The sequence below is a fragment of the Guillardia theta genome, assembly GCF_000315625.1.
Source record: "Guillardia theta CCMP2712 unplaced genomic scaffold GUITHscaffold_11, whole genome shotgun sequence".
Taxonomy (NCBI): Eukaryota; class Cryptophyceae; order Pyrenomonadales; family Geminigeraceae; genus Guillardia; species Guillardia theta.
In genome coordinates this window covers 91337-115116 of record NW_005434663.1, presented here as the reverse complement: position 1 = coordinate 115116, position 23780 = coordinate 91337, and the positions used below count along the sequence as shown (strand labels likewise).

General features: G+C 48.5%; 11 protein-coding genes across 11 annotated transcripts; 5 read left to right on the top strand and 6 right to left on the bottom strand.

Moving 5' to 3' along the window:
- Nucleotides 1–163: 163 nt before the first annotated feature.
- GUITHDRAFT_161501 (hypothetical protein) lies at nt 164–1896 on the bottom strand. Its single transcript, XM_005838315.1, has 14 exons — nt 1734–1896; nt 1622–1680; nt 1533–1576; nt 1428–1485; nt 1321–1371; nt 1195–1273; nt 1080–1129; nt 971–1035; nt 813–912; nt 705–764; nt 554–654; nt 474–507; nt 363–424; nt 164–314 (listed from the first exon to the last, which is right to left on the bottom strand). Exons 1-14 carry the CDS (start codon nt 1867–1869, stop codon nt 254–256), a joined length of 960 nt encoding a protein of 319 aa, XP_005838372.1. The 5' UTR covers nt 1870–1896; the 3' UTR covers nt 164–253.
- Nucleotides 1897–3852: 1956 nt separating this feature from the next.
- On the bottom strand, nt 3853–5398 carry GUITHDRAFT_102661 (hypothetical protein; the record flags this gene model as incomplete). Its single annotated transcript, XM_005838314.1, has 8 exons — nt 3853–3934; nt 3993–4099; nt 4143–4198; nt 4245–4361; nt 4411–4583; nt 4625–4671; nt 5203–5295; nt 5351–5398. The coding sequence occupies 8 exons, from the start codon at nt 5396–5398 to the stop codon at nt 3853–3855; spliced, it is 723 nt and encodes a 240-aa protein (XP_005838371.1).
- Nucleotides 5399–5716: 318 nt separating this feature from the next.
- On the top strand, nt 5717–6596 carry GUITHDRAFT_102660 (hypothetical protein; the record flags this gene model as incomplete). Its single annotated transcript, XM_005838313.1, has 2 exons — nt 5717–6465; nt 6566–6596. 2 exons carry the CDS (start codon nt 5717–5719, stop codon nt 6594–6596), a joined length of 780 nt encoding a protein of 259 aa, XP_005838370.1.
- A 131-nt stretch (nt 6597–6727) lies between these two features.
- Nucleotides 6728–7661, top strand: GUITHDRAFT_102659 (hypothetical protein; the record flags this gene model as incomplete). The annotated part of the gene is made up of 4 exons (XM_005838312.1): nt 6728–7079; nt 7123–7171; nt 7215–7329; nt 7371–7661. The coding sequence occupies 4 exons, from the start codon at nt 6728–6730 to the stop codon at nt 7659–7661; spliced, it is 807 nt and encodes a 268-aa protein (XP_005838369.1).
- Nucleotides 7662–7764: 103 nt separating this feature from the next.
- On the bottom strand, nt 7765–8706 carry GUITHDRAFT_102658 (hypothetical protein; the record flags this gene model as incomplete). The annotated part of the gene is made up of 8 exons (XM_005838311.1): nt 7765–7828; nt 7876–7928; nt 7981–8017; nt 8068–8129; nt 8170–8238; nt 8287–8347; nt 8394–8630; nt 8690–8706. 8 exons carry the CDS (start codon nt 8704–8706, stop codon nt 7765–7767), a joined length of 600 nt encoding a protein of 199 aa, XP_005838368.1.
- Nucleotides 8707–9931: 1225 nt separating this feature from the next.
- GUITHDRAFT_134330 (hypothetical protein) lies at nt 9932–10960 on the bottom strand (the record flags this gene model as incomplete). The annotated part of the gene is made up of 1 exon (XM_005838310.1): nt 9932–10960. The coding sequence occupies one exon, from the start codon at nt 10958–10960 to the stop codon at nt 9932–9934; it is 1029 nt and encodes a 342-aa protein (XP_005838367.1).
- A 718-nt stretch (nt 10961–11678) lies between these two features.
- GUITHDRAFT_102656 (hypothetical protein) lies at nt 11679–13388 on the top strand (the record flags this gene model as incomplete). Its single annotated transcript, XM_005838309.1, has 10 exons — nt 11679–11727; nt 12145–12251; nt 12298–12392; nt 12445–12646; nt 12696–12737; nt 12817–12858; nt 12911–12987; nt 13036–13108; nt 13153–13245; nt 13290–13388. The coding sequence occupies 10 exons, from the start codon at nt 11679–11681 to the stop codon at nt 13386–13388; spliced, it is 879 nt and encodes a 292-aa protein (XP_005838366.1).
- A 72-nt stretch (nt 13389–13460) lies between these two features.
- GUITHDRAFT_102655 (hypothetical protein) lies at nt 13461–17715 on the bottom strand (the record flags this gene model as incomplete). Its single annotated transcript, XM_005838308.1, has 3 exons — nt 13461–16719; nt 17111–17171; nt 17223–17715. The coding sequence occupies 3 exons, from the start codon at nt 17713–17715 to the stop codon at nt 13461–13463; spliced, it is 3813 nt and encodes a 1270-aa protein (XP_005838365.1).
- Nucleotides 17716–19794: 2079 nt separating this feature from the next.
- Nucleotides 19795–20526, top strand: GUITHDRAFT_102654 (hypothetical protein; the record flags this gene model as incomplete). The annotated part of the gene is made up of 7 exons (XM_005838307.1): nt 19795–19822; nt 19884–19936; nt 19985–20025; nt 20082–20175; nt 20228–20278; nt 20327–20377; nt 20425–20526. 7 exons carry the CDS (start codon nt 19795–19797, stop codon nt 20524–20526), a joined length of 420 nt encoding a protein of 139 aa, XP_005838364.1.
- A 1663-nt stretch (nt 20527–22189) lies between these two features.
- GUITHDRAFT_65972 (hypothetical protein) lies at nt 22190–23028 on the top strand (the record flags this gene model as incomplete). The annotated part of the gene is made up of 7 exons (XM_005838306.1): nt 22190–22230; nt 22275–22367; nt 22415–22490; nt 22540–22628; nt 22672–22773; nt 22806–22872; nt 22912–23028. Coding segments are annotated over 7 exons (585 nt in total), but the record flags the coding sequence as incomplete, so codon positions are not given.
- An 80-nt stretch (nt 23029–23108) lies between these two features.
- Nucleotides 23109–23477, bottom strand: GUITHDRAFT_102652 (hypothetical protein; the record flags this gene model as incomplete). Its single annotated transcript, XM_005838305.1, has 1 exon — nt 23109–23477. The coding sequence occupies one exon, from the start codon at nt 23475–23477 to the stop codon at nt 23109–23111; it is 369 nt and encodes a 122-aa protein (XP_005838362.1).
- Nucleotides 23478–23780: the final 303 nt, after the last annotated feature.

Sequence of the window (23780 nt, the reverse complement as noted above, 5' to 3'; positions counted from 1 at the left end):
ACGGTTTTCAGTCGGACTCCTTTTATGCGGCTGTGAGACGAGAGGCTGAGGGGTGGATGCAGTGAAGATGAAGATGAGCGAGGAAAGAGACGATGAGGATGAAGAGTTGCAAGCGAGAACAGTAGCAATGATGGAGTGAGCATATAGAACTCATAGCAGCCCTGACGGGAACAACTCGTCTTTAATAAGTCATTCAAGAAAGCCGCGCAAAAACAGGAAACCAATCTCCTGGTCTCCGCAAAGATCGGGAGGTTCAAGCATCGAAGTCCATCGTGAAGTCATACTCAATAGTGGGAATGATGGAGGAGATAAACCTGTAAAGCGAGGATCAGAAGAGAGGAGCAGGATTCTGCCGGCAGCACTTGAGGAAGAGGAAGAGGGATTGGTCGGGCCGCATCTGCCTTCCAGAGTCTCCTGATTCGATCTAGGGAAGCAAGTCAGCGACAGCTTCACTCCCCCAACTCTCTTCCAACCTGATCTATGATCCTTTTGAGGGTGGGCGCATGCCTACCAAGAGGTCAGGACCTATCAACAACCCCGACGCTACCCTCACTTGCAAGGATGGACCGAGGCATGCGAGACGCCAGGTACGTGCGGATGCGGGTCAATCGTCACCGTCCTCTTCGCATGGTCTTGCGACATGTCCTCGAACACCTGGACAACATATGAGCACCTCGAGCAACGAGCGGCAATGGCAGAAGTACTTGCGCGTGGGTGAGAGGCCGTCCATCTTCATCATATCCGAACAACCACATCCTCGGCACCTGCACTGCCATGTCACTGCCCTTCAGTGTTAACAAGTACACGTCAACCATGTAATACTTGTCGTAGGTGATACTTATGTTGTACGATCTTGTCTTTACGAATCCAGAACTCGCACTTGCAGCACCTGCCGCTGGAGAAGGGAGAATTCTGCACAAACGCGCAGTCAACCAACCCATCCTCTGCAAGAACGTTTTCATCAGCATACACAGATGGGTCATCAGGAAGAATGGCGTCATCTTCGTCCAACTCCAAATCGTCTAGATCAGGAACCTGGAGAAACATCAGCAACTCAAACACCCAGCACGATAATTTACATCCTCGTCCTGGCTTTCTGGTGCAGCAGTAACAGGAGCCTTTACCTCCTCTGCCCCCACAAAGTAGTTATGCAAAGGCAAACAAAAGAAAAGATTGTCTCGTGAAGAGTCGCACCAGTCCCAGAAGTTTCCATGCTCTTGGGCTCCTCTTCTGCATCAATGTCCTCAATTTCTCGTGCTTCACCGTCTTTCGCCTTTCGAAAGAAGTCATTCAAAAGTCCTGGCCATTCTCAAGCCAAACCGCTCCCAAAGTTTGAGTGTAAGTCCATTCCTCATCTTCAGCGTCTTCCATCTGACGAGCGAATGGATCATCTTGTTTGCCGCAAGAACCTTAACAGACCACATTACCGCTATCTCCCGGACGGATTCACCAAGGGCAGCCACTCGCTGGTGACATGGAACGTTCCTTGAACTGACTTTCAGCAAACAACTGACAGAAATGGTTTGATCAACCGCGTTATCAGATACTGCTTGTTCTTCGGTAAGTAGTCCTTCGCCTTCAAACAAAAATCATTCCACATGCAGGCCGATGTGGAACAAACCTTCGAGGGGTCGCCAGCTTCCCACGACCATGACGGGCACTTGTACACCAGCATGTCTCCTAGAATAGACGTCATTCGGATGGAGCTGACCGCTCGGTCATGAAGCAGATACCTGCAGCAACGAACTCTTCAGGAGTTAGCACCCCCTTCTCACGGAATTGAGACACGTGTGAGACTGAGGTCACTGACTCCACTGTCTCCTTGAAAACGCTGTGCACAGCGTGTTTCATCGCATCGAACATCGACATCTTTCCGAGTAGCTTGTTACAGATACTGCAAAAAGATGCCGTCAAATCGAAATTCAGAGTAATTCAAAATCCAGCATTTAGCTGCCCAATAGCAGTCGTCAATCCAAGTTTTTCGCTGTGTTCATCCCGAGACTTCTTCGAAGCTTGATCATACCATGACATCATCCACATCATCCCAACCATCTCTCTGCCCTGCTGCAGCACTCTCTCACTTCCTCTGAGCTTCGCGCTCTCATCCTCAGCTCCATCACGCTACCTCCATCCCCTCTCCCTTCCTCTTCCCGTCCAACCACAGCTCTGCATCCTGCCTCCTGCATCCGCAACGCACCACCTCACCCCGTGCAACTGAAGTCTACTACCCCTACCCACCAAATTATCCATATTTCTTTATAGTGGACCCCCTCCAAAGTGTCCTACGAAATCATGCACCCCCTCTTCTCCTCGGTTCACTGTTGTAGGGTTCTTGTTTTGAAAATATCAGCTAAATTTTCAAATGAACAGGAGTTTTTGAAATTTAATCTCAGTGTGTATTATCTCCGTAATTCGGCCCGAGTCATGAACGACGCCCGCCGGCGATCATCACAGAGTCACGCGGGCCGGGCCGATCACCGGGTGATTTGACGGAATACAAGTTTGTTAGACTTGTACTAGTCCAAAGTCACGCAGACGTCACATCGACCTTAGTTGTAACAAGACAGTTTTTGCTCAAGACCGAGTTTAATGTACACAAAACCAGAGTTGAGGAGCACATGAGAGATAGACTGTATGCAGGGATGTGAAACCCAAGCATCCAGACATGAGAGGACCTTAGCAAGACGGCTAGGAAAGCCCCCCTCTTCGTCCCACACGCTACATCGTCCGCCTTGCCAAACACGTAAGTCGTCTTGGTTTACAGGAGAGTTTTTGTTAACTCGGCGCTATCTGACTGGCACGGCTGGCATACGTTCCATCCTCCCCCCGAGTTTCTGAAATAGTACGTTACATCGGACGTCAGAAAGTCACACAAACAAGCTTGAAGAGAATGTCAGCAGAGTTCCAAGTCAAGATACGATGATACAACGTCAAGTTCACAGTCATGCTGAGTGGGCAATAACCATTCAAGGATTGTCCATTCTGAAGAAGAATTTCATGCAGGGCTATTAGATGGGCAGTGCAGAGATAAGGGAGATGCCTGGCGAGCTGATGCAATGACGAGAGAAGGAGGATAAGATAAGAGAGTCTGAGGAGAGAACTTCGGAGTTCAGATAACAGAGAGAGAGAGAGAGAGAGCGTGCCCGCCGGCATTTGAAGACCAAAAGATAAATTTTGAACCGTAAAGAACTTGTGACCAGAGATTGCTGCCGCGAGATGGAACATCCGTTTCAAGGCATTCGAAGATTGTTGTGCAGTTGTACCTTGTTCGCCGATCCAGAAGTAGCTCCAGTTATGCATGCCACAGCCTAGCTCCATGACATGAAAACTTCCGCCAGATCTCCTGGTAGTTCCATTTGATCCTACTCAAAGATCAAGAAAAATAAGAATCGAATCAGCTTCAAGTGCGTTTCCACACGGTTAAGCAGATATTCGACCGACCAATCTGGCTGGGGAAAGGCTTGTTTTTCCTATTCGAAGATCAATCAAACAAATTGAGGCTGAGATAGGCCTAAACAACTTGCGGCTAGAAAGAGAGCCTGATTGAAGAGAGGAGTCATCCGAATGTGTACAGCTTGATAGAATTTGCATGAATTGTCAACAGCAACGGGAAAACAATACCAAGAAAGAAAAAACTCCAGTAAACAATTCAACTAACCAAATATAAGATCAACATGATTGAGCATGTAATCGGGGCCCATAACCGACGGAATACAAGTTTGTTAGACTTGTACTAGTCCAAAGTCACGCAGACGTCACATCGAGGACACCGGGCCCGGGGCCATGACTCACTCGGCTACTAGTAAGTTGCGGCTAAACACACTAAGGACACGTTCAAACGGTTTCCGAAGTTCAGAAAGATAAATCTAGTGCTCGAGAGATTCGATCGAACAGTGCAAATGTCGTGGCTTGTTCGATGGTCACTCTTATCAACCTGCCATACTCATTACACAAGGCTCGGGAGTCTGTTTGAATTGGAGTAGAGTGAATACCGTGGTGTCAGCCCTGAGTAAAACGCAACCAAACCGCCCGTGGCATAGATATGTTTCATGCATCCCCATGTGGAATACTTAAACTTGGCTATGTGCTCTTTGTTTCCCTACATCGCGTCAAGATGATCATTGAATCATATGAAGAACAACCTGCATGTTGCTCTTGACTGTGTCTATAGGATGAGAAACAACAGCTGATAGTGCACCTGGGAGGCGAATGAGTAACCTCACTCGTTGAACACGAAAAGAAACCAGCGATGGCTCCAAGCAAGAAAACATCCCTTGTTGGTAGAGGGACGGCAGGGTCCTGAGATTGGATCTGATTCCTCCTCCATTTTGTCATTTCGTACATGGAGCCAAATCGAATTACTGTCGCGCAGGTCAAGCACAGCTGTTCGACAAAGAGTGAACCCCTCACAGCTGTTCAAGCACTGCTTCAGAACCGTCGGAGTCATTCCAGCAAACAATCCGTGACGAAATCCCTTGTAGAAGAAGAGGGTGACACAGTGCGCCTCAAGCCATGCAACCAGCGCTATACTTCTTCTTTCACAATGCTCTTGGTTGCGTGGAAAAAGTTGCGATAGATTGGATCTGAAGGCAATCAGCAAAGATGAGAAATGGAAGGGACAGACCCCGTCGCATTGAGTCTTGTTGCATTTTGATTTGGATACAGTGCATCCTAAACAGTCCCAGTCATCGAAAATCTTCACTTTTCAACGCCCTACGGCGTCATGCAAGTGCTCGACTCAACCAGTCCCGCGACGATACCTGACCGACAGCTTAAACAAGCAATAAGGGAAATTGGCGACACAGGCACATGCCTGCAACAAACACCGCACTTCCTGTGCGATCGCTGCTCTTCGCTACTTGCTCCCCTTGCCTTTCTCGACAAGATTCAAAGACCCGCAAAACGTACTCATACCTTCAAAAAAGTTGGAGCCAAGAGCGCAAATAGAGTACATCGTATACGTGGAGAATCTGAATGCTGCTCTTGGGAAGGAGAAGAACAACCAGGATGATATCCCATCATACCTACAAGTTTCATGGTCAAGATGAAAGTATACCAACAAAGTGGCGACTCACAGTCCCAAGGCGCCTTTACTCTTCAATGTGATTCGAAGGACACTAAGAAGGGATTCTGTAGCTTGTTGGCTTGTCTTCTTCAAACGAACATCCATGAGTGAATGCGGATGAAACGAAAGCGACGAACCGGTTTCAACTGCAGCTGGCACTTGGCGTACTCGAGAGGATAGGTAATGCAGATCTCGATGCCTCCAGTGATAGCTCCAGCAAGAAAAGGATGCTGAATGGAGTGAGAAGAGCACGTGCATGGTAGAACAGAAGAGCAGAAGGCATACCTTGGGTTTGTAACGAGTCTCGCCCTCTCTCCTCTTCTCTTTGCTCATCGTAACCCTCCGCTGGCGTGCTCTCCCCTGCCCATATTGCTCTGCATTATCGCTGCCCCGTGCCCGGAATGGCGATGCCCAGGCATTCCTCGCATTGTCCGGGGCGGGCCCGCTGGTCAAACTTGTCAAAGTCACCCGGCTACCGGACTCCGACTCGGGTAACCGATATCAGAGCATATCAGTGAAAACAGCTTTCAGAAAGTAAATTCAATCTGTGACATTTGAAAGTGAAGAGAAATATTTCACAAAGTCAAAATGAAGGGTGGGAAGGAGGGGATTCGGGGAAGGAGAGGAGCGAAGATGGCCGCTTGAGAGAGGATGTCGGAGAACGAGAGGCGAGGAATGAAGGGGAAAGAGCATGCAGAGCAGGAGACTCCCTTCTTGTTCCCAGACATGTCCTCTCTGATCGGAGAGGTCTTCAAACTACGGGAAGAGAACACCAGGTTGCGCCATGTCAACGAGAAGCTGGAGAAGGTCAATGACCCAGAGGAAAGATCTCTCTGGTTTCGAAGACGAACTCAGCTCCACAGACAGGCATGCATCACCTACAAGTGCTACAACATCTGGAACCTTCTCCGGTCAAGAGGAAAACGATGTGCACTGAACGCACATCATTACCGAAAGAAGAAAAATTGGCTCAAACTTAGAAACTATCTTAGTTTGTGGGCAAAGATGGCAAAGAAGAAAACACTCACACGTACTCTGAGAACAAACGACAAAAGCAAACCAGTCCCAAGACGGATACGAAAAGCATTGAACACTCTATCAAGGTGGCGACACAGGACGGCAGCGAGGGCGTACGAGAGCTGGCACGAGGAGGTACACAAGAGCAAGGTACAGGCTACGGTCATGAGCAAGATAGCGATGCGGTGGAAGGCTCGGGGGGTAGACCCTGCTTTCCAGACCTGGCATGTCAACGCGGTGAAGCAAGCGAGAGGCCGGGCGATAGTTGGGAGGATCGTAGAGAGGTGGCGACACAGGACGGCAGCGAGGGCGTACGAGAGCTGGCACGAGGAGGTACACAGGAGCAAGGTACAGGCTACGGTCATGAGCAAGATAGCGATGCGGTGGAAGGCTCGGGGGGTAGACCCTGCTTTCCAGACCTGGGTTTTAACGGTTGAGCGTTTGAAAAGCTGTCAGGATAAAGTTGACAATCTTCTGTTGCAGAAACGGGTTAATCTGCAACGTGATGTTTTAGGCAGTTGGGTCACTCTTTTATTTGGGCTGAAGCAAGGGCGAAAGGTTGCAGAGTCTTTACTATGTTCGCGCAATGTTCGCCTGCTTGAGAGTGTTTTTCGAGTTTGGATTCTTGTTTTTGAGTTGAAGCCCATGGTTGATCTACAACATCATGCTCAACTCCGTCGCTTTGTCACGCGTTGGAGAATCATTGCGTTGAAGAATCCTCCGAGAGATCCTCCCAGTATGAAAGTTTCGTCGATGAGGCGGAGTGTGTCTTGTCCGTCCATACCCTCCAAGAAGAAGTTCAGGCTGTTTGCTCAGATTGAGAGCTTTTGGTTGGTGCATGGTGAACTTTTAGCCCAGCTAAGTATCTTTAGGTATAAGCGCGCTTCCGAGTATTGGGACAAGAAGGAAAGCGACTTGCAGGCGCTGCATCAAATGCGACAACGAGCAGAAGAACAGGGCAAGCTGTATCGAGCAGCAAAGAGCTCCGAGATCATTGGTGAGATGGCATGTTTCTCTGTGACTATCTCACAAGTTATCAGCTCCACATTTGTTCGATCATAAGTACCAAAGTTCAGGAGACTTCACAAGGTCTGTTTGCACTACTGAGTGCCAGCGATGTAACGAGGTGCAGGGAGGATAACGATCTTGCTGTCCCTGTTCTCCTCGACTCCGTCGTGCACGGTTTGAAGAAATCTGTAAAAGTAGGACAAGTCGAGCGCTTGGAGCAACAGATCCAAGAGTTGAAGGTGTGTCTGGTCGAGGATACAATTTCTCACGTTGAGAACAGAAATATTGTCGGAGACTTGAGAAGGACCATGACAAGCGGCTGCTTCAGAAAGGGGGAATGGAAGATCTAGACGGGCATATCATCTACCTTCCTCCTGACACCCCCCGCAGCGGCTTCAGCAGCGTCCTTGACACTCCTCGCTCCACCTACCTGAGCACCCCGAGGCTCCAAGAAGCTGGAGTAGAGGGTCAGCGACTGGATTTCGGTGGAGGTGGAGGAGAGCAAAGCTATGCTTGGCCGTCAACTCCAAGGAGCCTCAATCATCAAGATTTCATAAGATACGTGCTATAGTCAAGAGTTTCTGTTGAAACAAAAAAAAAAGCTGCCACAGAATTCTTCTGACTAAATTCAATGGAGCCTTCTAGAGATCAAGCCGACCGCCCCTGTTTTCCTTCTAGTGTACTCGAAGAGTTTGCATGCACCGCATGACGTCGTTAGATCCTCGCTCGTGGATGTTGCTACGTTGTGACAAGGTCATCTCTTACATGGGATCGTTTTGCCTCACCTGAATCGGCGATTTGCAACAGGCATTATGTCCTGGTGAGGTCCGATAGACACCTGAATGCTCGTCAACCTCTCCTTCTTAGACTCTATGATGACGCAGCCTCACGTTCATGTTCGCCATGTGCTGCATCGGCGTCGGAGGCCTGCCGTGACCGAGCGGGTGAGCTCAGAACCGCAACGGGCCAACCCTTACCTCACAGGCAGACGACCCGTGTATGCAGTCGGAGAGAGAGGGAGCTGCAGGGTCCTCATTGCCTGCGGATGCCACAAGGTCATCTTCATGACGTGATCAAACCGTCAGTACATCACGGATGAAAGCTCTCTGTATCTGAGACTGACTAGCATGACTGATTTCCGGTAATCGCTGTAACAACGTGGTAAGAACGTGTCTGATTTGGTCAAAGTTCATCACTTTGATCATCTTGCTCTCGTACATGGCTGGTGCACCAGCACTTGTATTGGTCCTTCGGTACCTGAGTAAGATGAATTACGAAGTATCTGAATGAAAATGTGAAATACTTTGGCGAGTAAGGAGATTGGATTGGTGTGCTGTCGAACAATCCCGTCTCTGTCAGGGTCGAGCTGTAACCCGAGATAGCAAAGAGGTTTCTCAATCGTTCAGCTTCCAGACCCGGATCGGTCGTAAGCTGCTCATAGCGCGGCAAGGCAGTAGATTGCCTTCTGGCATTACGGGGCAGCCAAGAAACTGAAAACTTAGAAGGCTTGGGTGCCAACACCTTGGTTCGCAAAAACTCCCTAGAGGGTAATAGAGAATCAAACTACATCAACAAAACAATCGACATGAAACAGATCACCTTGAAGTCGAGTTCATAAAACGTTTTGATGTCCAGGAAATCTTTTAAAATTAGTGTTACAAGAATTGCGGGTATCAAAAAAGTAGCTCAAAATGTACGAAACCTGTCGTTATCTACCCCTTTGACCAACCTCCCAGCATGCACCAACTGACTTGAGCCCCACCGAACTGCTGGCCAACTCACCTCCAGGCATTCTTTCCTTCGACAGTCTCCTGTGTAGACCTTCTTATCCAACTCTGCACCCACAACCTGCTCTAGTTGATATCTTAGCTGTTGTTCTTCTCTCTCTCCTTCTCGATCTGCTCTCATTTGCTTTGCTCTCCCTGCATACTAGCACATGTCCCCTATTTCCTGTCTCGTCGCCCAACTCTACCCCGACCCCCATCAATTTTCACTTCTACACCCCACCCTTGTAGTCATCAAAAGTACCCTACCCCTGATAAGCTACTGCATTTTACCCACCCTTTCTAGGATTTGTTCACCACCCCTACCCTGTACTCTCCTAGGTCCATCCACCCCCCTCTATCATATCATGCAACCTACATTTTCTCGAAAAGTTGATTCTGCCTCCACCCACCCCTCATGGCATATCTGCTCCTTCCACCCCCTAAAGTGACCTATTCGTACCCCCTACTACAACCGCACCCACCCCCCTGCCTCCCGCAACATCGGATGATAAAGGAGTCAAGGCTAGTCAAGTTCCTAAACGTCGTAGTAACGGTTTGCAACGGCGGTGACGTTGTAACGGTCGCTGCCTTTACTGACAGTACTCTCAGTCCCTTCTTCCTCTCCGCTCACTCAGTAAAGTTTTCACACATCGTCTTCTGATCTCATCCTCTCCGTCATCAGTCAGGGATTTTGTGCCTGTTTATTTTATCTCCACATGATACGGAAACTTTGACAATGATTCACAAACAACAAAAGGAATTGGACATGAATTTCTCTCGTGATATCCACATTGCTTGAGTGTCTATCTACTATCATCACTTCAACCCGATGTTTATCCAATATCGATTTGTGAAATTGCCGCGAGCAGTTTTGCTTTTTTTGGTTGTTTTTGAAAAACAGCTCAGTTAGCCAAAACTAATTCAAATAAGAAATTCGATTGTGTCTCCACTCGGAGAAGCCGTCTGAAGTAGTAAAATGTGTAAACAATCGTTTTGTTTAAGTAAATCGTGTCCAATATGCTTCAGCTGCAAGTGTCCGAGGTTAAGTGCTTCTTTTGCCTGCTGGCAATAATCTTCATTTCTTGGCATCTCGCTTCCTCTTGGAACGATTTTTAGCCTTTTCCAAAGTCTGATTCTGATACTTCTCTCTTGCCGCTGCACTGTCTTCGAGGACAAGATTCCCTTCTTCGTCCAAGCTCTTCAGTGTGTAATTGTTCTCAATAGTTGGGCCATTCTTCGTCTGTACTTCACTGAAGTACTTGGTCGTCATACCAAGGAACAGCAACATGCCAGACCATTCGTTGCTGTAGCTTGTACGCAACATATTGTGTGGTCTCTTGGTTTTACCATTTTCTCGAGCTTTCTCCTTCACACTGAGAGAGATTTGTTCCAGAGTCCGACAGATGTCTTGATCTCTTATCTGAGTCTTGGAATCCGAGATCGGGATTGGAATTCTGATCATCGTCAAAACAAAAAATCTCTCGTTGAGTGAGTAGATCACTCTCCTTTCTTTTTGCAACGTCTCTATGACGGATTTCTCAGATTCTATCGGCTTCAACGATACAGTTGCTCCTCTCCGACACGCTTCTTCTACGAAGCAATGTCCCAGGCACTTTCCCCTTGGTGCAACAAGGCTGTATCCTTGCAAGCTTGTGATGAGAATAGAATCACTCTGAGCATTGACATGTTTCTCTTCTCCTCCCCTTTCAGCGCCATCATCTCCTTTCTTCGAATCTTCTCGAGCATTTTGAATGAATTTCAGAGCATCCAAAGATGGGTCGCTTTTCTGCTCCAAAATCTGATCCTCGTCTTCGAAAGTGATGTCATGCAGCACAGTCTTCAAAACATTGCCTGAACACTCGTGGGTCATGGATTCGAAGTCCCTCCTTCCGATGTTAGAAGTATTTGGCATGACTGAATCCAAAAATGTTGTGCCATCATCATCTGGGCTGAACTCAGTGTGCTGCTCGGGAGGTGGAGAGGAGAGCAGCTTTTGAGAATCATCGCCAGACTTAAACCTTTCTTCGATCTCATGGAAGAAGGAGGGATCGAGCTCGTCACTGTCAGCTCTCTGTTCATGAACATGGTAGGTAATGTCATACATGGCGATGTTTGGGTTTGGTATCTCTCAGCAGATGTCTCTGAAATACAGGTTGAAATGTTCGGTGCTAAGTTGAAATTGAAAGTCTAAATTACAGGTCAAGTTTTACAATTTCACCGTTCCTGGCTGATCTAGGTCTGAAGTTTGATCTAAAAATTTGAAAATTGGGAGAAGAACTACAAATCAAATCCTCGAACTGATTTTTTAACTTAACTTTGAGTAACGCCGGGTTGAGTAAACTGAAGTCAGGCCGCCGGCCGGCGCTGTACTTAGGATCCGATCCGAGTCCGAGACTGACGGTCAGTTAGGGCCGCCGGATGATTGAACTTCCTGAGCCGCGCGGCCGCCGGGCGCGGGCACTACTAGATGATCAGCCGGGCCCCGGCGGCCTGTCACTGTGACAGTCCCCCCGGCGGAATCGGGCCGGGAGTTCGAGATAGGTATAGAGGGGTACTTTTGTAGAGATAGGAGAGGGTAGGGGTAGGTGTGAGGACCCCCGTGTGCGGAGCTAGGGCCGGGGCCTTGAAGGGGGTAGGCCGGCTCAGATGATTCATCAGGGCAGAGGATGCAGCATACTCAGGCCGGGTAGGGTTAGTAACTAGTAATGTACCGGGTAGTTTATCGGGAAAAGGTTGGGAGTCAAGGGGGGTACCTTATTGACTTTCGACTCAGAAGAGGGTGGGGTAGCCCACCGGACTCGCCGGGAAGGTCGTCAGTAGAAATGTACCAGCCTATGGGAATGCGAAGGAGCCAGGAGACCACAACGATGGGTGAGTGAAGCCTGTTGACATGCCGAAGAAGTTCGGCAAGTAAGAGGAGAGGAGAAGCAACAAGAGACTTCACACCAGTTTAGATACTCTTGATCGATCCTTGAAATGAATCATCAACGTTTTCTCCTCTGCAAGGTAGCACCTTTTTGGTTGTAGAGGCGATGTATTGTAGTCGGATCGAGGATATGAGAGAAATTCTGAAAGCAAATCAAAGAATCAATGAGAAATTGCTCAAACAAAGCAATGGATAAATTCGCTTTTCAGTCAGTCAAGTATTAGAGAAGCAGTAATAATCCAGGACCAAGTTTCTGTGGGCAAGCGATTGTTAAAGTTCTGATATTGTCTGATAAGAGCAATTGCATGAAGCGAAAGGAGAGGTTTTGTTTCTTCCAGGTCTCACATGATGGTATCTTCCAGGCAACAGGGCAGGGGTGGGCTTGTTGTTTATGATGACTCCCGAGAGTCCACCCAAGATCATGGTGAAAGAGATAGTGCAAGGAGGATCGGCGTGGAGAAATGGACAGGTAGGAGTCATTTAATGAGGCAATTGGCTTGAGCTTCACATGACAGATCAAGCCTGGAGATGTGATCGTTCAGGTCGGGAATACAAATGTACAGAACCAGCCGCTATCGCAGCTCAGGGAACTGATCTTGGGCGAACAAGGGTATTTCCGTTGATCTGTATCAGAAGGCTTCTCATGGTGTTCTGAATGCCAGGACATGGATCACCCTGGGCTTCCAGCGAGGATCGACAGGAGAGTTCTACGAGACCTCCATGATCCGGGGCACTCAAGACTTCCTGGATAAACATGCTTCAATGCCCATGATGTCCTCCATCTCACGAGAAGCTCAGCACCACATGCAGTCCAATCAACCGATGCACAGCTCTAACTTGCAGGCTCAACAGCAGGCAAACGAGGTGGTGCAGTGCACTCCTGTGTGAGAAAGGTGATGGATGACCTGTACAGATGATGGCGAGAAAGCCCATGCAGTACTCGTCGAGGGAGCAGGTGCGTTGGAGCCTTGCATGGGCTATTTGCTCTGTGCCTTGAGATGCACATGTAAGCTCCTTTGATGGTTCTGAAGCAGGAAGAGTACGACAGGATGAGAACGGTGTTGAACAGCTCCCAGGTGATTCACTTAGATTTCCTGGAGTTGAACATTTTGCTCATGAAGCCTCCAGACTGAGAATGTCATTCTACGTTCAAACCTTAAGAACCATGATCTGCAGAACGACAGGAATGGCGAGGAACTGAGAGGGTCTGTGCTTTTGGCATAAGACGATCGAATGACATGGTTGTACGATAGCTATCGCGAGGCACTGGAACGGAAAGAAGAGGAAAACAGGCGTCTCAAATTAGAAGAAGATCGAGCCAAGCAGGTTGAGATGTGTCGTCAGATCCGAATTCCTGACATGTCATGCAGGAGATGCTAGCGGATCTCAAGCGTCGGTATGACCGAGAGAGGAATCGCATCACTCAAGCGATTGAAAGGAATCAGCACGTATCGCACTCGCTGGTACTTGTCGCTTTCTCCGGCTTCATTCTTGACCCCTCCTGCAGTCTAGCCTCCTCACACAGTTGCTATCGCTTGAGAGAGATCTACAAAGCCTCTCGCACAAGAGCAGCCACTTCAAGCCGCACGCGAGTGGATCTACGTGAAGATTTGCATTCAAGTTGACATGAAGCAAGATGATTGCTTTAATCAAAAACGCTTGAAAGAATAAACTTGTATTAGGTACAGGGTAACACGCAGACGTAAGGCGAATGCACTGACGATTGGTTATTGAGAGGAATGTAGGGGTTTTGAACATCGGGGTTGAGTTTCAGCAGCGTCTTCAAAGATGATCCTAGAGAAGTAGCGATGGTGGCAAGAGACTCATGAGCGCGATACTTGTATCTGGATGCCAACCACAAGATCAATGAGTTGTTCACATTGCTGATGAAGTCGTTCAAGGTGACTTGAGGAATTCTCTTGAACTGAAAGTAGTTAGGATTCCCGTTGAAGATTTGATCGCCCTTTGCATCTCTATTCCCATTCAACAGCCAAATATGCAGCCAGTTGATTTCCAAGTTGAAATATCGTGCGATGAAATTCAAGTCAGTGTACTCCAACCCATGAGTCATGGTCAAGATATCGTTTCCAATGCAATATTGACACTTCTGTACAGAAAACACCAAGTTCTTCCATAGCGGCTCACGGATACCAATGGAATCATTGGTGTAGAATGACACTGTATGCACGCTCCCTTCTGTACCTATTGATGGTCTCCATACGAAGACTCGAGAGGTGATTGCATTCGAGATGACAGGTCTCGAGAATGAGAACTTGATGTTGGATTTGGTCACAAACCCAATGTCAGCAACATAGTGTTGACCTGCAGAAGCACTGATACTGAGCGTGACTGTACAGCCAACAAACACATCGATCTGGTCGGGTTGTGCCACCATGTATCCTTGCCAAGATAGAACAGGAGGCACGACCGCCAGTTCAACGCATGCAGTCTCTCCATACCATCCACGACTAGTAGCGTCGCGGTTCTTGCCCACACAAGCTGTTGACGAATCTTGTGCTCGTGCACACACAAAGAACGTTCTGTTCAATTGTTCTCGAAATGGAGACCACGCGAGTCTCAACATGGCCTTGCTACATCGAGATGATTTGTTCTGATCCAGTCTAATGAGGTCCTCTCCTATCCGAGTAGCTCCGCACATCGGGTTGTTGGTCTCTGGAGATCTTATCACGCAGTAGGTCTGGCTGGCTCTCATTCCAGGAGGCATTCCTGGATCATCTAGGATGAAGATCTGCACCAAGTCCTGTCTGTTAGGATCTTGAGCGACAAACTCAAACGAGAAATCTTCGCCGACACCCACACATTTGAGATCAAAGATCGTGTAATTGTAGGCCTTGAGCATCTTTCCTACTTCAGAGTCTCTTATCAGAGTGTTTGCATAAGCGCTGAGGTCACAAGTGGGAGAAATCGAAGAGCTGTAGGTACTCCAGGTTGTAACAAAGCGAGGCGGGGCTTGAAGAACCACTCTCCAGCAGTGCCGGGTACTCATATCACCATCACTGTGATCTCTCAAGTTCTTGAGGATGTTGTGAGAGTTTGGGTTTCTTTTGCCGACCCATCTCTTGCTCTGGTAGCGAGAGTCATCATACGCGTAGGCGCAGATGACTTGATCCATGTTCAAGATGCTTTCCCGACAGCTGACGCCGTTGTAGGAGACGCCAGAGGAGGAAAGAATTCTGCAATTTTGCTCGTTGTCGGAAGTGGCACTTGCAAGGCGCAGAATGATACCATTCCTCTTGGAAGGTTCCAAGGTGTAGTGGACCGATATGTTTGGAGCTCGAGAGTATTCAACATTCTGCGCATATCCTGACACTACAGATTTCACTATTGAACCATCCAATGGCAGAATGCTTTCTTGCTGTGCGTTCACACCAACTTTGTAGGCGTCATACCCATGAAAGCTGTCATTTGCTGGATTTCCAGAACATTGGGGTGGATATTGAGGTGTGGCTCTGTTTGAAAAGAAGTCGAAGTTGTAGGAATTCTCAACTGTTTGCATCCACTGGAGGTCCTGAGATGTGGCGACAGACGTGTCGATTTCGAAGTCATGGAGGAAGATTCTCACATTATTCCCAACATCCGGATCCTCCGCCTTGATGATGAGATCGATGGGATAGCCCTCGCAAGCTGCGACGTCTGTTTGATTGGGAATAGGATTTCCCTGCTCATCGAGAGAGTTGGATTCTAGAGGTGTGGGATGTACAAACTGCGGAGGATTACTCTCAATCCTAATCTTGAAACATACAGGATATGACGAGCAAGTGTTGCTTGGCGTTGCAGTCTCGACCACCTCACTCCCTGCGACATTGCAGGTTCTCTGGGGATTGAGACGAGGGTCGCACAACCCTGTGATGACGTAGGGGTAGAACGAGCTTGGTGCTGGAGGCGTTCCAGTCCAAACCTTATCGCCATGGGGATCTTTTGCTATGAAACAGCGCTGAACAACTTTCCCTGCGTCACTCGCACTGAAGAATTCTGTGTAGTAGCATTTGAGTGCGCCAGATATGTTGTGGTTTGAATTGCTTTCACATCTTGGCTTGACGCACTGCTGCGCGGGTGGGCAGTCGGAGTCAAATATGCATCTAGAAGTCCCTGGCTCAGCCCCACTCAGACAAGGCATGCTAGCATCGCAACAGTGTCCGTAGAAGGGCTGAATGGAAGAGTCAGGCTGATATCCTGTACAGCGGTCGCCTGGGAGGCAATCTGAATCCCAAACACATGGTCGTTTGCTGTCGCTCTCACAATGCGCAGTACTCAATGAAATTCCACTCCAATTCGTCCATTCAGTGATTAATTCTATCTGTACAACATCTTCCGACAAGGACACATCATCAAAATTTTGACATTCTGGATCTGCACAAAGACTTGAGCCCACCAGGAAGTCTTGCGCCACCAGCTCCAGCGTACAGGTGCTGTTCACGTAGCAAAGCTTTTCTGTCTCTGCAGGCGGTAGCAAATAATCAGCAGGAAGTTTGCTGAACTTCCGAGAAGAAGAACTGAAGAATTGGCCATCCACATATACTGGGTTCACGAACTTGGGCGGCTGGTTTTGCAGACCTGGATAGCACACGTATGCCGAGAAAAGGCTGCGAACAACGGATCCAGCAGGGACATATGTGAGCTTTCCGGTAGCATTGCTGGCCTGCCAGTACCACTGAGACTTGTTTGCTACGTAGTTAGATCCACCGATGTCCTCATTTGCTAGATTGTCTACGTCGGAGAAGGGGAGGTCTAGAGTGCTGACCAGGTGCTGTGTGAAGACTTGATTTCCACTGCAGAAAGCGAACTGATTGTCCTGACTTACATTGGAGCATCTCGAGACTGACTGCCCATTATCTAGCCACAGGAACTTGTACCAGGAAGTTGTGCTGTTATTCAGAGGAGCATAGAAAGCAAAGTCGAAGTCAAACTTGAGTTGACTGCATCAAAAGTCAAGATACATTCAAGAGCATGTGTATATCTGCTACCTTCCCCCGCTTCCATCTCCATCAAAAAAAGAGTTACAGGCTCCAACTTCAACCAATTTTGGGTATATATGGGCGAATGGCCAGCTGTATCCTTCGACGTAATCTCCTTCAATTCCAATCAAAAACAACATTTTGTCACATCTCAAGATTACCTGTGAAGCATTCGGCGTGAACATTACTACTCTCTCTGGTTGGAAACTTATCTCTCCAAGAATAATCAAAGTATGCCATCAAGTTTCCATCTTCATCTGATGCTTGTAAATGGAAAGGAGGGTAAGGGGCCACGTACGATCCATTTCCAGTAAAAGCTCTATAGAATTCTTGGGCTGGATATTGGAAGTACCATCTCTGTTCCTTATTGTACGTCAGGTTGTATGTCATGTTGTAGACAGGATTTTGAGATACTTCAACAAATGGAGATACAGCGGGGTCTGGAGAATAGTAATTCGAAATACCGCTGTACTGTCCCTGACAATTATCTTGTGCTGCTGCAGAGGAGCAAAGGCTTACGAAAGTTTCAAACGCAGGCATGCTTGAGGATGTACATGTTCCATTGACATACGACTCGAAGCCAGTCCAGTAGGGCTCATAAAAGCCTCCAAAATCTTTGAATCCGCCGCGTATGGGTAGAGTAGAATTTAGAGCACACGGCAAACGATCTCCGTTGCATGTTCGAAGCAGTGTGCCGTTGGGCACACACAGGTAGGCAAAGACTCCTGAGACACTTTGGTCTACCAAGACCTCATGATGCAGCAACACGTTCAAGACAGGAATCCCATTCACAGCCTTCAAGTTGTATCGAACATTTCCATCACGAGTGCTGATGGAATAGCAGGAAGTTTCTGCTTGCTGCTGCAGTTTTGGAGGACCTCCCCCGTTCTCTCCCGAAGATTTGTCAACATACTGCTCTGTACATAATGCTCCGAGAGAGGGCATGGTTGCATTCATACACATTTGACTCGTCAGGTTGCACTGAGGATCGAAGACGTAGGACAATGTCAACTTGAAATATACATTTCTTGAACCCTGCGAGAACAAGGGATCTATGGACCAAGTGAGTTGACCTGCCAGAAGTGTTGTTGGGCTCCCATCACTCTGTTGCTGAGTTTGTACTGGTAAGAGAAAAGAGAGTGAGAGCAACAAAGAGCACAGCATCCGTGCTTGTTGCTTGCTTGCTCTCCGAAGGGTTGACGCTTCAGGGCATTTCTCCTTGTCCTTTACTCCTTCGACCAGAGGTCGTCTAGCGTTGTCTTCATCTCCAAGCGAAGTCATTGACCAGGCTCGTCTGGTTGTTGCAGCAACACAAGAACTGCCGAGAAGCTCTGGATGAAAGTCGAGGCTTGCTTTACAGTGAAAGATAGACCAGGTGCGGCAAGGTTATATCAGATGGATTCAGCCGCATCTCTGTTGTTACATGAAAGTATTGTTCAGGAGGTTGGTCTACTACAGATGAGCGAGCATGCGGAACGAACCTTGCGGTGTTTCAACTCCTTCTCTCAGCATTCTCTCTCCTCCTCACACGCTCCATTCTAATCGCTCCCTCGCACGCCATCCCACCTCGAACGGGTGGACCACTACCCAACCCCTTCCCATTTGTGGTACCCCCACCCCCAATTTATATCCACCCCTGAATCTCCTATCCGTGCTATCATTTGAAGCATACGTGCTGTGACATCAACCATTCGTATAGGTTGCAAAATCATAGAAGGAGGATTATGAAATGACTGTTTCCTGCCCTGGTCCTTTACATGGACTACCCCCACCCTCACCATCCTTTATCACACCTCATTTTTTCACCCCTACCCCAGGATCAAGGATGGTTGCTAGCTAGATGACGGCAGGGCGCCGCTAGAGTCACAAGTTTACCAGCGTCTTGTGAAGCGCCTCCTACATTTCGTTGCTGAGGCGAGCCTGCTTTGTACATTTCACGGCGGCCATGGCGAACCTGGCGCACAGGCAGGTAGTGACATGGCTCGTCATGCTGGCAATGGCCTTGACGAGGACGCTTGCGATTCCATCACAATCCTCCTTCTCATCTCCCACCTCTCCGTCCTCTCCAGCTCTCCTCAACTCCAACTTTGCGCGTTCTTCCCGTCTAGGGAATTCCGAGCTCTTTCGGAGAGGGAGGGATGCAGGGTCAGGAAAAGAACTGGAAAGGATTCGAGGAGGAGACCTGTCGGAATCTTCTAGGTTTGAAATTCAAGTGATGCTGGTCTTCGCGTGATGAAGAACTTTTAGGGAGGGGAGAGAAATCAGCATGCTCTTTCCCATCAGTTTCGGCCTGTGAGTTCTATCGAAGCTTGCCCTGCTTTCCTGCTGTTTCTGAATTTATCTGAACTTCTCACCTATACACCACCACCAATGATATATTCTTGCAGCTTGTACTTCATGAGTGTGGCGATGGCGATACCGTAATCTCTTGCAACTGCCATTCATACTGCAAATTTTACACCTCTCAGAGCATTACCGAAGCTCATCAACACTGTCATCAATCGCTCGGACAAGGTGTCGAGCAGAGCACACCTTGTGCTATCATCGCTGTTGGCTACGGATGCATTCTTCACCTTCCTGACCAACAATCTCTGGGGGACACTGAGCGACAAGTACGGCAGGAAACCTTTTATTGTCATGTCTGCCGTAGGCAAGTGAATTCAACCGCTTCGTCCTCATGACATGGTCATGGCAGGGATTTCGATCGGGGCTCTCATAGTAGGAGTATCGCCCATCTTGTCTTTGATGTACATTGCAGCGGCCATCGATGGGTGCACGTCTTGCATGTTTGGGCTGGGTCAGGTGGACTTTGTCCTGAGAAGTTCTTCAATATCCTGATCTCGCTCCCAAGGCATACGTCTGTGATATCAGCTCCACCAAAAATCTTGCCGCAAACCTTGGCATCTTCATGGGAGTTTCAGCTGGAGTTGGCTTCATTGTCGGCATCCCGCTATCAGCCATTCTAATGACCAAGGCATGATAATTTACCATACACCTCACTATCAATTCCTTACTGCTCGGCAGTTCTCGACCAAAATGCCCTTCTACGTCTCTGCCTGCATTGGTTGAAAGAATTTTACCTGGTAATGGCTGCGAGTCGTGCTTACTTTCTACTTTCTACAAAGGAATCGTCAACGCTCTCAATATTCTATTCATCTGTCCTGAATCTCTAAGCCAGGTAACCCCCACTCACAGTCTGAGATGCAATTGATTGGCAGCACTGTAGGATTCCAGGAAGTCAGAAGTGAAACTTCTTGATGCCAATCCGTGAGACTCTCACATCACAACCTCAAACCTGAGTGCTGTGCGTTCGAAACATGCAGTATCGGAGCGATCAGGATGCTCAGTCGCAACTCGCTGGTCAAGGGAGTGTCCCTTTCTTACTTTCTCTTGTGGTTCGCGCATGTAGGCCTTCAGGTCTTTGAGGATGCACTATTCGAGCACAGGCTGATCAAGTCCTTGACTGCAGGCCACGTGGATGAACTTCTTCAGCTTCGCTCACGGTTGGTCCAACGGCAAGGTGGTGTACCCTCAAGTCTTCAGCAGCGATTGAGCTCCTTTCAATCAGAGTGGAGGGGTCCTGTCTGTATTTGGCATAGCGACAGCTATCCTCCCTAAGGTCTCAGTCCCTGTTATTCTTTTCTCCTCCTCACAGTAGTTGATCAGCTCGTGCTCAAGTTCTTCAGTCATTCAGACGCTATCAAGTTTGCTCTGCTCATCTACTCTGCCGCCATGTTTCTGCTTGCCAACGTGTCAGGCGACAAGTAAAGGTGATCGCTGTGTCCTTGACGGCTAAAAGCTTCTGGAAGGAATTTGTACTTGGCCTTGACCCTCGCTGCCGTGGGCTCTACAGCTCTTCCTTCTTCCTTGAGCTTTATTGCCAACCAGGTCCTCGTCCAGTCAGCCCTTTCTTCTCCTGCCTGACCTGAAACCTTGTCCTGTTCCCTTTCCCATCTTGACTAGACTTTCCTGCTGTCTTGCGACACTGGATGATTCTTTCCTTACAGGCGAACCCTGACGAGAAGGGAGCGATGCAGGGAGCGAGTGAGACGGTGAAGTCAATATGCAGCATTGTAGGCCAGCCCATCATGTCATCACTCTTTGCGTATTGGATCCATGACAGTCGCAAGGTACTAATCCCCCTCCTTGATCTTGATCTTGATCTTGATCTTGATCTTGATCTTGATCTTCACCTTCACTTTCGCCACCTCTCTCATAGCGAGCTTGTCAAAAGTTCTACGTAGCCCTGCTCATGACTGAACATTTCTCACCTGCAAGGTCAAACTTCCGGGAGGAATGTACATGGTCTCCTCAGGCCTACTGGTAGCACTCTTCTCTCTCCTCTCTCTCCTCTGCTTCCCGAGTCCCCGGCTCCTTCCCCGGCCGCGGCGGCTACTCCCCTTGCCTGGCACCATCTTCAAGTGCTCTACTTGATGCAAGTCTTTGTTAGGTTCTCTCCTTGCTGGTCTTTCACATCTCTGTTGAGAACTACGGGGGTCTGGACAGAATGAAGAGAGTCAGCAGCTGAAGTCTCTTTCAACGGTTAGGCTCGTTAAGCTGACAGTCATAATGAATAGCCTCTTCACACACTGATAGCAGCACACTGCAGCCCACCGCCGCCGCTGCCGTACTGGCACTGAACGCTGCCGGCGGGTCGCGCCCGAGGGTGACTCCCAGTCCCCCGTCGGTACCATAGAGTGCGGTACGGTCCGAGTCGCTAGACTGAGAGTCAGGGCCGCCCGGCGCCGCCGGGCCGGTCGGGCACTGATACGGCGGTCGGCGCGATCGGGGAGGACAGATTTCGGCCTGTTCCCACAAAGACATGGCGGATAGATGATTCAGGAATGGCGAGGGTGTAGGGAGCGCGAGAAGATGATGGTGTTATGCGAGGAACGGATACGATTGTTTACACACACCAAGGATGCAATCGCTGACTTTCTTCTGTTCCTTGTGCATCTATGAGGAATCATGGCGTTGTTTTCTTCGTTGCCGTTCCTGATTCCGATGCACGTTCTTCAGATAACAAAGTGGATCAAGGTAGCCGGCATGAGCTGCAAAGAGGCGTACATCACAATGGTCACAAGTGACAGGTAACTTCGGTTGCTATGATCTGAAGTGGTAACTCTTCGAACAAGTTACTTGATGGGGGCGCTTGTGCTTGCTCATAGCATTTTAAAAACACAAGACAAGTCAAACGTACGCTCTTTTCTTTTTATACGACCGCTTTCAATCTCTGATCCACTTCAATGAAGCAAAGACCTATATGCTGCATGGTTACAGACGAGGTTTCAGCCGATAGCCGAAAGGCACTTGAACAAGCGGGATTGAGGATTATAATGGTTGAATCGATATCATGTATGTATGTTGTGATTTTGCAAGGTGTCCGTGAAGAGATCTGTGATGATCTCATCTAGCCAAAGAGTCTAGTGGCATTGATGCATGGGATCAGTCTGGTTACACAAAACTGAACATGTATGTAGCAACCAACCTTTTCACGGTCTGACATTCGATGTTAGTTGGAAGTTGACGGAATTTTCCAAACTAGTCTATGTCGATGCTGATTGTCTGGTGATGGAAAGTATTGACGACCTGTTCTCAAGAGAAACAAGGTTTTCCTGTATTTATGCCTCCGGTCGTCACCTGACATTTAGGGCAGATTCGCAGCAGCTCCTGACACTTTCCCTCCCGATCGGTTCAATGCTGGAGTATTGGTTGTGGAGCCGTCACTAGAGGTTGATGACATGAAAGTTGTTCCTAAGGTCATCGTGGAATGTTTCTCAGGTGTTTGAAGACATGATCAGCAGGATTGGCGTGATGCATTCCTACGATGGTGGCGACACAGGGTTCTTGAACAGTTACTTTCACGACTGGTCAGAGTCTTGTCCTCAAGATGATGTTGAATGTAGCCATCAGGTTTACCATGGGCGAGGCAAGTCGCCTTCCATTCAGATACAACGCTCTCCGCACCATGTACTGGCTGACGCAGAAGAAACCAGGGCAGCCAGCGGGATACTCGTGAGAGGGCATCTGCTCAAGTTTCCTGGCAGGTACTGGAATGCAGTCGGAGCAGTCCGGTGCCTGCACTTCTGCTCGTTTCCCAAGCCCTGGGACCAGGTGGGCGAGTAACATTAAGATCTCGCTGTTGAAAGTGAGAGACTCCAGGCGCCCAAGGGAGAGCTGGAGCAGAAGTGGTGGGTAGCCTTTGCTGAATGTCAGCTCATGCTCAGAATCAAGGGTGTGAGTACCCCAACTCTGAAGAAGCAAGGATGATTTCAAAGTATTGCAGTTGCACAAAAATTCAATGCATTTCTAGAATCTACAGGGAAAAGAGAGAATTCTTAGAAGAGAAATTAAATCAGATCAAGAAGATCCTCATCAATGTCATCGTCGTCCTCCTCTTCCTCTTTCTTCTTCTTCTCTTCTTTCTTCTTCAGCTTCTCAGGGTCGACATTGAAACGCTTTGCTAGCACCTTGATCGAGTGCTTGCAAGTCTCCTGGATTCGCTCTTTTTCCGCTATTTTCCTTTGCAGATTCAGCTTCATGCGCTTTTCTTTCGCGTTAATCGTTGGCTTTGGACGGAAGGTCACAGGAAAGGCCTTCTCCCTCCTCCTCTTCATCATGGACTTAGACATCTTCTTGTCCTCTTTGCCGTGAGAATCTTCCTTGGCAATACTCTCCTGCAAGCTTCTTAACTGCTTCTTTGCTAGATTCTTCGACATTGTTTCTTAGTTCTTGTGCGATGAGGTAGTCCTAAGAAAGGAAGGAAAATCCAGCGAGTGTGACGGGGAGAAGAACAAGAAACAAATATGAGAGTGCTCAGTTGGATGCAGGGAAGAGACCGATAGAAGAACAAGAAACAAATAGAAGAGCACAACTGAGTGGATAGAAGCAAGCTGGAGGAGGAGCTGGAGGAGCTGGAGGAGCTGGAGGAGCTGGAGGAGCTGGAGGAGCTGGAGGAGGAGCAGGAGGAGGAGGAGGAGATGGAGGAGGAGGAGGAGAGTGGAGGAGGAGGAGGAGGAGGG